The sequence below is a fragment of the Populus alba genome, chromosome 9 (assembly GCF_005239225.2).
Source record: "Populus alba chromosome 9, ASM523922v2, whole genome shotgun sequence".
Lineage (NCBI taxonomy): Eukaryota > Viridiplantae > Streptophyta > Magnoliopsida > Malpighiales > Salicaceae > Populus > Populus alba.
The window spans coordinates 7515553-7528599 of record NC_133292.1 but is presented as its reverse complement, the minus strand read 5'-3'; the positions used below and the strand labels follow the sequence as shown (position 1 = coordinate 7528599).

Sequence of the window (13047 nt, the reverse complement as noted above, 5' to 3'; positions counted from 1 at the left end):
TACAGAATGAAATGATCTCAGTATTTTTCCTATATTTTTATTGTCAAATATTATTTTTTCATGATATTAGTGAATTGTAGTTCAATAATCATTAGTGTCTTTCCTTTTCTCATTCGAAAAATTATTTTTATAATTAAAATATATCTATTTATAAAAATTGAATGAAGGATCAAATAGTTACAGAACGAGGAAAGAGGAGCAAATTATAAAAAGATACTTTAAGGATGGTAATGTAATAGAGATGAGAGTAGGGGACCAAATAACACCGTTAAGCGGTTTCTTGATGAATAAGCCTACCCTGAACGACATGTCGAGTCATAACTTTTGAGATGGAAGTCATTTTGGGATTTGGGGTGTTGCCGTTTGGGGCAATTGAAGCTTAGGGCCGCGTTGTCACGTGCGGGAAAGAGGGGTGTCCACACTTCTAGAGGGGTAGTTGCCTAGCTGGCTTTTTTTTTTTTTTTTTTGTTCTTTTCTTGGAAGAAAAGAAAAGGTTACTGAACGTGTGTATCCAGTTCCTGATTCGAGCTAAAGGATACGAGTCATCGAATTATTAGATTAATTTATGTTCATAACATCAATTTCGTCAATTATTTTTATTTTTTTGTCACTTTAATTTTTTTTATTTTTTGCATTATGTTCTTAGACTTTTTTTAATTGATCCTTTTTTTACGAACAATTAAGCAGCTCCCCCTTTCAATTTCATCCCTCTGTTTTTAATACTGCATTTGAATCCTCTTCTTTAACTGTGTCGTTTGCTCTTCTCTCCCTAACCCACCGTCAGTTCTTCTATTGTTCATCCCGTATAGTCTACGACTCGGTCTTTCAGATACAGGAAGAATCGGCAAAACGCAACTCCTCTTTTTTTTTTTTTTCATTTCCATATTTTTTTTGCCTAATTTCATGAGATATGGTTTTAAATTGTATTATAAAAACAAAATTAAAAGACAGGGGGCATAATGTAGAACATTGAAAACATACGTGGCAAATTTCAGTACAATCCTTTTTTAATTTAGAATAAAGAATCCATCTTTAACCATGGCTACTGCATAATTTAGGAGTTTTTCCATTTTTTGAGCGGCTCATAGCAGTGCAAAGTTGGCATTTCCTGTACCAAGCATTTGTGTGGCCATACCATGTTTGAAATTTGAATGGGTGCTTTCTTTTGACTCTCCTTTCTCCCACGACATTAACTGTTTTCAACTATAAAAATAAAATAAATAAAAGGAATCGTTTCATGGAAAAAAAAATAATAGTTATAAAAATATAGAGCTGAAAAAAGGAAAAAAAAAAAACAAGTAGACAGAGTGATGTCAATTATCACATGATCCCTACAACGAAGTGGCTATTCATGGAATTACTGAAGATTGATTCTTTGTTTTTTTCTGGAAATTATATTAAAATAAGATTGATGCATCATTCATTTATTTAACCACATAAATTTCAATCTCTTAACAATATCTCAAATTTGAATTTGATTCCCGGATATATCAACAGGGATTGAATCAAATATATTACTCACTGTAAATTCTACAATCTGAAAGGCAGTGCAGAAAAGAGAAAGGATAGCCACTGATAAAAAAAAATGGCGAGAGAATGAAAGATGTCAAGCAGCATTCACAATTATTATTTGAGTGGAATCATAATGATACAAGCTCTGAATATTTATATGCATATTCAGTGCGATGAATGTTATAATCTGTACAGTTTGTTACAAAGATTGCAAAAGAATGCAGTCATTAACAACGTTATTGCAAAAAAAAAAACAGAATCAGCCCTTTGAAAAAACTCTTACCTCTTATCTAGATTGAAAAGGAAGAAGGTATTTTCTACCAGAATTCCCATTTCTGAGACAGGATCTGTGATAACATTGACAATTGTTTATCTGCAGAGTGCATGTCGTTCAAGAATCAAGAAAAAGAAACAGAATCAAGGCTTGTTGAGAGAAGTCTCCTCTAGGACATGTATCTTCAGGAGCGAAGACAAATTCCGCAACTGGAATCAAATCGAGACGGAAAAGCGCATGTACCACAATTGCAGCATCACTCTCTTCCTCAGGCTTACACTCTCAAAGGCGAATATAACCACCTGTTTCTTTAACCGGAACAGTTCTCTTGAGAAAAGATTTCCTGTTGAGAGACCAGCTTCTTTTCAAAGCCATCCTTCGTAGCCAGGCAGCTATATGGGTGTAAAGAGCTGGGAAAAGGAAGCATAGAAGAAGGAGAACTAGCATTCCCACGCAGAGAAACATCACATTGCGGAAACCATCTTTCTCCTCTGGGTTCTTTTGCTCTGTCCATGGAACTCCTCCCACATTCATGCCAAAGACTGTTACGAGCTTCCAAAAATATCAGCATTATTAAATTTTGATTCTCAACAGTTATCCAAGAAGTTTTAACTATGATTGAAAAAGAAAATTGAGAGAAACATTTACCTCCAGTGATGATTGACAATGGGAGGAATATAATTGAAAGGAACGAGAGATAGTACAGTTTCTTGTTTATTTGCTCAGCCTGCCAGCTATCCAAACCTGCCTGAATTGCCGTGACACGATTGGCTATAAACCCCACACTCTCTTTTAGCCTCCTTAGCCTTCCAATTAACTCTTCTAGGGAGTTAATGTCTTCACTGCAAAACCATTTTTTTGAAGAACATTTTTCTTTTACTCGCGGAAATACTTGCTCCCCATGTGCAATCACCTGAGTTCAGTTAAAATACAAGGTTTAATACATGCGTTTCAATTTTATATTTGTTAGAGAAAAACACACATTTAACAAGCTGCAATCTTCCTAAAAATATCAATGTCCAGGATGCATTGCTGTACAAAATAAATGCAGAGATGATGTTATTGGTGAAAAATTAAAGCACTTGAAAAACTTTATGGTCAATGTCCAAAATAAAGTGCTTTAAACTCCATAATATGAAACCCTGAAAGTATTCAACCATAGCAATCAAGGACTTCAATCTTCACACCTTCTGCTGTTCTAGTAGAGTGGTCTTTACACCTTATCCAGACTGATTTTGTAAGGGCGTTACTCAAATACCTACTTATGTGGCTCTGTACCAATCAACTTAAAATTGTTCTCATGTTTACAAGAAATCAAACAGGGTGAACAAACTACCTGCAATATACGTTGAAGATTAAGATGCATATTAGGAAATCTTCTATCATCAAGCATCTGTTTCTTTAATGCAAAACCTCCTGCGGTTTACCATAAAAACAACACTCAGTTTCCACTCAGAAGTTGAAAGAAATCATGTACCAAACAGAAAGCACCTCAAATTTGAGTTTCAGGACAAACAGAAAAAGGAATACTTTCTTTGATAAAGATATAAGCTTGTAACTGTTGCTGACCATGTTTTCTGGTACCTTGATGGTCCATGGATATGCTGATTTATCATAATTTTCACGCAATCCAGACTTTTGTGTAGACCTATTTTCTTACCCAGAAAATAGGGTTTAGTTTAACAAGAATAACATCTGAGGTATCAAGCAGAAATTCTGAAAATTAAATCCATTGCGAGTGAAAATAGATTTTAAGGTAACAATGAGATTCCATCATGTAATTGCAAGGACTTCATGGTACATAAAATATCAGGCATGTGCAATGGCACAAACATGCCACATGAAGAAGGATAACTGTCCTGGAACGATCATTTAGGACATGATAACCAACTTTATTGGAGTTTGCTTCTTATTCAGACCCATCAATGTGGAAAACAATCAATATTTTTTCTTCAAACTGCAAACCGTTTCTTATTTTGACACAATATTTAGCACATTTAGCAACAAGCTTCCCTGCCCCATTCACAAGTGAACTTTGGCAATGCTTTGATGACCTCTTAACTCTTCCCAAAAATGTTCTTATTAGCCAATCATATAAAATATCAGTTCCGCATGACACTGGAAAAACATCACAACATGCATTCCAAGTTTAATTTCAATACTGAGAGTGAAAAGCCATCAAGGTTGCAAATACAAGATTAATCCTATCAAATTTCATTTCAACATTTGGTTTTCCAAAAGTTTTGACATCTCCGATTGTCATTTGTTTTGCTGCTTGTTGACAAACGACGAGGACCAAGTATAAGAGGTTGCAATTTTCCAAAACTATAACAGAACTAATATGCCCAAAATAGGATGAGAAATTACTAAATAAACATGTGGCGGAGAGTGCATATACCAATAATCCTTCCAGATCAATTAAAAAAGTTACCATTGCGGGGTTGCTAGAAACGTGCAGCAAATATATTAGCATCAAAGAAGAATAAGCTCAACACTTGTAATTATCGCCATGACCAGAAAAAAGGCAACAAAACTAACAGTGTTTCACCCAAAAGAAATCTAAACAGTAAGCGTACAACAATGCGAACATTTAAGGCAGCCTTGATTTTGTAACAGGGACCATAAGTTGTCATTACATAGAAATTTTACCTTTGTCTAATTCAAGCTCCACGGAGTCAAGCTCTATCTCGAGTTTGGTGGTAACATCTTGAAGGTGATCAACATGCGTGTCAATGATGTGAACAACAAGATTTGAGACAGATTCCGGCACGGGATTATCAGCCTCCTCTGAGTGGTTCATTGTTAATAAGAACTCAAGAACATGCTCTCTAATCACAAACTCACTTCCTTCCTTTTGATCCCCTCCATTATGTGAGGGCGGCCCACCACTAGTCTCCACACTAGGAATCTCAGAGAGAAGGGATTTACTCGTTGGAGAGAAACCCAATCTTGGAACCCGTCCTAGTGACACGGTAATCACCGAATTCTCAGTAATTCTAGCAGCTAATCTAAATGTATAATTGCTTGTCGGAGGACCAGGAGAATTAACTCTGAACACGAGTGCTCCGTTAACATAACTACAAAAGGGCCCATTGCTTACCAGTGACAGAATATCTTGGAGTTTCAAAGGAGGGCAAAGAATGTCAATGAGGCTTTGTGCGAAGAGCGGAAGCTTCTGGTTAATTTTTGGAAGTTCTACATTGTACCAACAAAACTCGTTTTCTTTAGGTTCAGCAAAATCCCAATCTTTATTGTAATAATTTCCATCACCGTCAAATATATAGGCTTTCTGTCTCACCATACCCAAAAAATGGTGGCGGTAGAGAGGGATGTCCCCGAGAGGAGTATCCTCCTTGAGGTCTCCGTCCATCTCCTCTGCCTCCACGTTGGCGACAGGCTCTTCCCTGTCTATGTGCATAATGTTTTCAGATATCTATGAATATCAGATCCAAAATGTAGTAAGCATATGAATCAAGTCAATCTAATCCAAAAACTTGCTAAGTCAACCTCGCTAGCAAATCAATTTGAGGTCAACAACAAAATCCTTCTTTAATGGTCAAATCACAAGAGTAGACATAAAAACTCCTCATTTGCTCCAATATCAGAGCTGAAGAAGGTGATACTGAATCAAACCAAAATCTCTTAAAACTGCCTCAATACAAACCAAAACCAGCACTAGACATGCAAGAAAAGAACCTAACAGAAATCTTCACAGATTATGCAACAAACCCAATAATTCACATCTACAAGTGTCCAACTTCGCAGATTGTTCGCTCATCAATCCTTGAAATGACAAATAGAAATTTCCCATCTTTCAGCTTATACTCAATCCCAAAATATCAAAATTACAGTATATAACCCTCAATAAAACAGAAAAAGAATCCTTTACCTCATTGATAATAAAGAAACTTTGCAGGCCTCAATAAGAAAAACCCAGATCAAGAATCCTTAAAAACCACCAAAGATCAGCAAAAAGAGAGAAGATGATGAAAATGAAAACCCAGTAATCCTCTTTTGGTTTATGGTTCAGCAATAAACGACCAGGCAGGTGGTATTGAATTGTTCAAAGAATATAAAAAATTTCATTTTGAGTAACAATTTATGTTACAGCCTAAAAATACAACGACATAAAATATTCTCACGTTGATGGGGAAAACAAATCAGTTTTATCCACTTTCTAGGTTTTTTATCTTTGAATAAATTGTAGGAATTTGCTGTTAACATTGACCGCTCACTAAAATGGGCAATAGTGACCAGAATTGGCTGGTTCGTTTTTCGTACAATAAATGAAGAGGATAATGTGTGAGGTGAAAGAGTAGAAGCAGTAAATCGGAGTATGTGGATGACCTATAAAAAAGGCAAGGTTGAGGTTTTGCAGTTTACAAATTCATCTCATGGGCTACTTTGTTTTCCTGGTTGGAAAGTAGTTTTGAATTAAACAAAATTTGAATTTTCTATTTTAAATTAATTTTTATATATTTTTAAATATTGACATTAAAATAATTTTTGAAAAATAAAAAGAATATTATTTTCATGTATATTTAAATAAAAAAACTTTTTAAAAAACGATAATACCCTGCCAAATATACTTTTAATTGTAAAAACAAAAACAAACCAACGTTTTCAAGATAAGCTCACTCAATCCTCCTCTTTCTCTTCTTTGGGCTTATTTGGGCCCTCCCTCCCTCTTCTCTCCTCTTCCTCTCTCTTTGGGCTCCCTCCTCTCTCTCCTCTCCTCCTTTCTTCCTGGGTTGAGTTGGGCCTTTTATTTAGGCCCTGGCAAATATACCTGAGTCGTTGAATGGGGCTGAAGTTGGTTTTTTTTCTTCTGCCTTTCATCAGAGTTGGGTGCCATTACAGTGTTAGCTTCGTCATGGAGTCTGATTGGGCTTGGATTCTTACTCGCGAAGCTTAGTGGGCCCAGTGTTTTATAAAATTTCCATGCCTTTACTTTGTACGTAAAAGGGATGCCTTTTGATCAATCACCACTCTCCCTGACTCGTAATCTTGATGCATGCATACCACGATTAGCATCCCCCAGGCTACACGAAATCGGCTCCGAAACAAATTATTCATTTAAAAATCATATGAATGGTGCCACAAATTATCCTTTTGCAGGGAAAAAGATGAATGAATACACATTGCACTTATCATAAAAAAAAAAAAAAAAAACTTATTGTGAATATGGCTTTTTTGAAGATCATACAAGCAATCAATCGGTGTGAAAAAGATACAAATCACTTATCCATATCCTACGCGATTAGTTAGTGGAAGTGAAAGGGAGATGTATAAACTAATTAATATATACATGTGACATTTTTAGAACTTCAAGGGAAAAAGCTATGTTGTTGAGCTAAAATAAATGGAATTGTTATACCTGAGAATCATTTTTATATATTTGTCAAAGGTGCTAAAGATTTATTTAATATATTCTTATGCGGAAAAGGAGTTTTGACCATAAATTTATTAGTTAATTACAATTAATGAATGGTTTAATTTGTCAATATCAAGTATATTAAAATATAATTAGTTTTTCTAAATGATTGTTTTCTATTGGAATGCACATGTAAAAAATAACATATTTAAACTATTAAAAAAGCTGAATTACTAATTTAATTATTCTAAATAGCTTTTTTTTCTTCGAGATGCAGAACGAATTTCTGACTTCTCTCGTGTGAGAATGGCATCACTTAATTTGAACGATAAGGGCTGTTGACTTTTCTCCATGCGGGGACAAAGAGCTTGACTCTGTATCGCGGTGATTTGAAGCAGTGGGTTGATAGGGTCGGGGGGTAACGTCATATATATCTGTAACCTTACAACTACAAGTATTGGTATATCACCTCTTCTCTCGTCAGTAAAATGATGTTGACAAGAACAGTAAGGACGACCATGACAATGTATTTTATTTTTTTCTGAATTTTTCCAAAATAGAAACAGATGATTTGGATAGATTAAATTGTTTGTTCTGCCATCCCAGTAAATGCCTCCATCAATATGCGTCCTTATTCCTTAATTTCCACGAGCATTTGTCGTGTGAACCGGTTTCAGCACCGGTGACTGTGGAGTTAACTAGGGGTTGCCGAGTTGGAAAAATGTGGCCGGAATTAATGGCATCGAATTAATGAACCTGCACCAAATTTTCAGTTGCATGGGAATATAAAGACTTGTAATTAAGTGGTGAAATTATTAATAATAAACAAAAAAACTAACTCATGAGCAGTCAATCAACCACGAGTTCTGAATTGTTAATTCAGCCCTTTGGCGCCTATCACGGGTGGATTACTGCAACATTTTAACAGCCATGCATTTGGTTCGATCAATTCATTGTACGAGCATGTTTGTTTTTGTAGTTAAAAATATTTTTAGAGTTTTTTCTTTAAATTAATTTTTTATATATATTTTAAATCATTTTGATATTAAATTTTTTAAAATAAAAAATATTTTTCAAGTAAAAATACATTTTAAAAAATAACTATTTTAATATTATGATGAGATAAATAATTAATTTATTTTAGACAATTGAGCATCTCACGAGCATTGGATGCTTGTTCTCATACTCAAAGACTTCCTAGCATTTTCCAGTATTAGAAGTAAAAAAGTTTAATGTACAGAAACATCACACGACACCTTTGAAAATCTCAGCATGCACGTAGTGCCACGTGGCCTTCTAGATCGCGATCAATGAAATCACCATGTGAAAGCATAGACCGCTGCAGACGAGTTGATTCTGACTGAAAATTGAGGGTCGCTTCGAATAACAGCTGGATGATGATGATGGTGATGATATGGATTCTGTTTCTAAGATTCGCATCTTCAATTATCAACTGATTCATGTACATCCTTTTGACTTAGATATATAAACACGCAAGTGAGACCGCTATTCAGCTTGTGGTGTCATTTTTTTTAATATGTTTTGGTATTTTAATGCATGTCTTTTTTTATAAAAAGAAAACAATTAAGATATGTGTTTGAATGAATTAAATAAGTTATTTTTATTTTAATTAGATTGTAAGTAAAGAAGAGGCAATGAGAACAAATAGATCAATTAAAAAATTAATTATAATAATCTAGGAAAAAAAACCTTTTTCAAAAGGAAAAAATTAGTGCAACTCGACTCTTAACAATTAAATATGAAACAATAAAATAAGGTAAAAAATAAAAACCTGCTTCAAGTAATAAAGGTTAAGCAATTTAAATTAACTCGCCAAACTTATAGCCTGGGTCATGGGACATCAAGCATTTAAAAAAAAACAATGTAGAATAATAAAATTAAAAATAAAAAAAATAAAAAAAATGTCTACTAGTGCTAGCTTCTGAAACTCATGACTTAAGTTTATTAGACCGAAAGCACCTCGTATGAAAAAGCTACAGAGCTCAGTTCTTAATCAATTAAATATAGAATGATGGATTTTTTTTAAAAAAAATAATTATATAAAATGATCGAAAGGGAAAAAAAAATAAAAGAATAAGGATTAAAATTGAAAAACAATCAAAGAGCACCTATATTTTTTTTATGCTTGGATTGAGAAAAAAAAAAGGAACAAGGACCAAAATGAAAAAGAAAATATAGCACATGAAAATTTGAGATTGATTGATGAAATTGAATAAAAATCAATTTTTTACAAAAGAGCTAAAGATAAAAAAATAGAAATCAAAAGAATAAAGACCATATATGAAGAAAAAACAAATCGAGGGACAACTTTTGAAAATTTAGAGTGCTAGGTACGGAAACCAAGGATGAGAGTAAAAAAAAACTAATACTAGTGCTAAATTGTCGATACTTTTAAAACATGTGTTAACCAACGATGAAGGGGCTGCTAGGACGATTCCAATGCAATCTTAGAAGTTGCAGTTTTGTCACTAAGCGACGCCGCAGGCTATCAGAATAGCGCAACAACAAACCGTATACGCAACAAACACGTCAATTATTTTTTTATAATATTTATTACCAAGTAAATGACCAATCTACCCCTTGCCCCACTAAACTATAATAAAAAATAAGGTAAAGTGACAAAAAAAAAAGCCTACCAGAGTTGAAAGTTTATTTTCCACTTCAAGGGGCAATCCAGTAAATTTAATGTGCATTCAAAATGAAAATAGCAAAAACATCCCGGTTGGCAAGGGTAATTTTATATATTTGCTGTTAAAAACAAAAAACCCTATCACCCTCGGAAGCCAAGCCGCATGTTTTTTTGTCGCAAGGAACAAAAACATAATTTTTCCATCACAATCCACGCCGAGTCTAAAACTACAATATTTGGCATTGCCAACTTTGCCCTTACCTTCACGCAATGTCATTGTTACCGTTACATGTAGACATGAACTGGCTTCTCAAGGGTTCACATGCAAATTTTGTCATGGTCGAGTGCAAAACTGCAAATACATTGTTTAAAAGGTTCCAGGATTTCTAAATATGTTCTACCTAGTAGCATCTCCAATGCAAAAAACTAAAATTTCCAAATTTATAAAATAATTTATATAAAATTAATGAAATGATATTAAAGTTTAAAGATATAATTTAAAATTAAACTTAAAATTTATTTATATGAATTGTTACTGTCTAATTTTCCAACTATTACTGTCTAATTTTGAATTGTTATTGTTCAATTTTCAATTGTTATTGTCTAACTTTGAACTGTTACCGTCTAACTTTGAACCGTTACTGTTCAATTTCCAACTGTTATTGTCTGATTTTGAACCGTTACTGTTTAATTTTAAAAGGTTGCTGTCCAATTTTCAACTGTTATTGTATGACTTTGAACTGTTACTGTTTAATTTCTAAATGTTACTGTTTGAACACTCATAAGGTTTTTAACTACATCTAAAGTTCTAAAACTCCATTTTAAGTGAGATTGATCTCGTTAGAAAGTTAAGACATGAGGCTACTAGTTCCATGAAGCAAGAAGAACTCAATTCTGCCTCCAAGATAGTCAAAATTTATATTAAAAAAATTATAAATACAAAATCAAGAGATATTAAAGAGAAAAAATAATTTTAAACAAACATACCTTTTAATTTCAACTAATTAACACAACAGATGTTATTAATTAACCAGAGAATAATTGATTCTTATTTTTCTAAATTTGAAAGAAAAGTGGGTCACAATACAAGATTTTTTTTTTAAAAAAAAACTATTGATTTATAGCCGTTGGCAACGATAACTTTATTTTAGCTATTTCTACAGGTTTCTGTAAAAATAGCTTATCACATATTGAATAGTTATTTTGACTTTTTTTTTTTTATCTTTGTATTGAAGTTGTAAAATAAAAAAATAAAAAATAAAAATACATATTTTTAAATTTAACTTTTCATTTGACTATCCTATTGGAGATGCTCTCACAGGATAATAATGACATCTTCATGTATTATCTCCTTCCGGTCCCCTTTCAAAGAATCCTAAACCCCTCGCACAGAAGGAACTCGCTCTGAAGACTGGATTCATGATGGATTCCTCTTCACAACAGGGAGGGGAGCTGGCCATTGGCTCCAACCATCGGTGGCTGGCTGTATTAGAGAATCAATAGAGAAATGATGATGGTGATTATTATTATTTTGCTGGTGGTTGATTTTATTAGATTTTTTTTTTGTTAGTGGCTGATCAAATAAAAAGGCGAGCACTCATTTTAAAACATTTTTAAATAAACAAACAAATAAAGACCAAGGACACTTGATTTTTTTTATTATTATTAAAATTCGAATTATTCTATATAACTTTACAAATCAAGTTTTTTTTTTTTTTTTTTTGGTTGAAATCAGGGTTAAACATCTAATTAAATTAAATGCGACAAAGTTAATCCAATCAAATTATAATATAAATTACAGTAAAGATTCACACAGTTATTAAGGGAAATAAAAAAATCTATCAAAATAACTTCTAGTTAAACTATAACTAGCTAGCAATTTTTCACTGAATTTCCTTTTACATAGATATAGATTACCTGAATATCCAAATTTTTTATTAATACATCTCTCGTCTGCCTAATTAGATTATAATTTTTGTCAATAATAACCTTATCTTTACTAATTAAATCAACCGCCAAAGATAAATTCTAATTAAGATGTGTTTGAGACTTTATTGTAGTTGATGTTCATTCGGTTTTATACTGACTTCGCACTCCAGTCAACGAAGAGGTTATTGGTCCTATGGCTGATAATCTGTCCGGTCCACGTATATTTTGTCCACTTGTCCCTTGCATTACCTTAGTGGATTATTCCATTCAATGATTCCAGCGTGTTAAAATATTTTTATTTATAAATATTTTTTTTATTTTTTTAAAATTTATTTTTATATCAATATATCAAAATAATAAAAAAACATTAAAAAAATTATTTTTAAACAAAAAAATTAAATTTTAAACGAAAATTATTTTAGCCGCACACTTTAATCAATTAAAGAACTATAAAATAAATAATGATGCCACTATTGTATTATTGAAAAGAGAGAGAGAGAGAGAGAGAGAGAGCGAGAGCGTTGGTGTCCCTAATTAGTTCCCACTCTTTTAGCTCTGTGTTTACGAGTCACAGTTACAATATTAATTGAATAGTATAACACAAAGGAGACCTTGTATTTTAAGGAGCAAGATTCACAATTAATTTTATATTATTCGGAGGGAGATATTCTCAATCTTTCACTCGCTGATCTTTAGGTACCTTTTCTTGGAGGATGGATGATTAATTTGTTTATAGTAAGAACATTTATATTTTAAAAACGTTTTTAAAAAATTAAAATTTTTATTTTTTTTACTTTAAATTAATATTTTTTTAGTATTTTTAAATTATTTTGATGCATTGATGTCAAAATTAATTTTTTTAAAAATAAAAAAATTATTTTAATATATTTTCAAATAAAAAATAATCACAACTACATTCCTAAATCAGACTAAAAACCTCCATACCTTTCTTAGTTAACTAACAAAATAAGGATTATGGCAGAGATAAACCAAAGTTTACGCCAGTAAACTCCAATAAGGCAACGCGTTTTCTTCCCAAGTAGCACAAGTTGCAAGCCCTCAGCCCCCATATTAAGCGCATATCTTCAACATTCACTCACTGGTCAGTGGTACGCAGGCGCAGTTTGTGACCCAACTCCAGTTCATTGACAATTTGCAAACGTTTCCATACCCATATCCAGCCACATGGTCCACGAATACGAGCAGCCTTTTTTGTTTTTAAACAGACAAGATAACCCATCCATACTAGGAATTTGTAAACAAGGAAAAATCTCCTCTTTCATCCACTAGACTCCTTCCATTCACACT

General features: G+C 32.9%; 1 protein-coding gene across 4 annotated transcripts; it reads right to left on the bottom strand.

Moving 5' to 3' along the window:
* Nucleotides 1-1597: 1597 nt before the first annotated feature.
* On the bottom strand, nt 1598-6191 carry LOC118048600 (uncharacterized). 4 transcript variants are annotated; one of them, XM_035058363.2, is made up of 5 exons: nt 5676-6188; nt 4436-5194; nt 3123-3202; nt 2435-2699; nt 1598-2328 (listed from the first exon to the last, which is right to left on the bottom strand). In XM_035058363.2, exons 2-5 carry the CDS (start codon nt 5154-5156, stop codon nt 2069-2071), a joined length of 1326 nt encoding a protein of 441 aa, XP_034914254.1. In that variant the 5' UTR covers nt 5157-5194; nt 5676-6188; the 3' UTR covers nt 1598-2068. The 4 variants fall into 4 exon arrangements, with proteins under 4 accessions (XP_034914254.1, XP_034914252.1, XP_034914251.1 ...); XM_035058361.2 differs by having other exon boundaries at nt 4436-5190; XM_035058360.2 differs by having other exon boundaries at nt 4436-5569; nt 5676-6187.
* Nucleotides 6192-13047: the final 6856 nt, after the last annotated feature.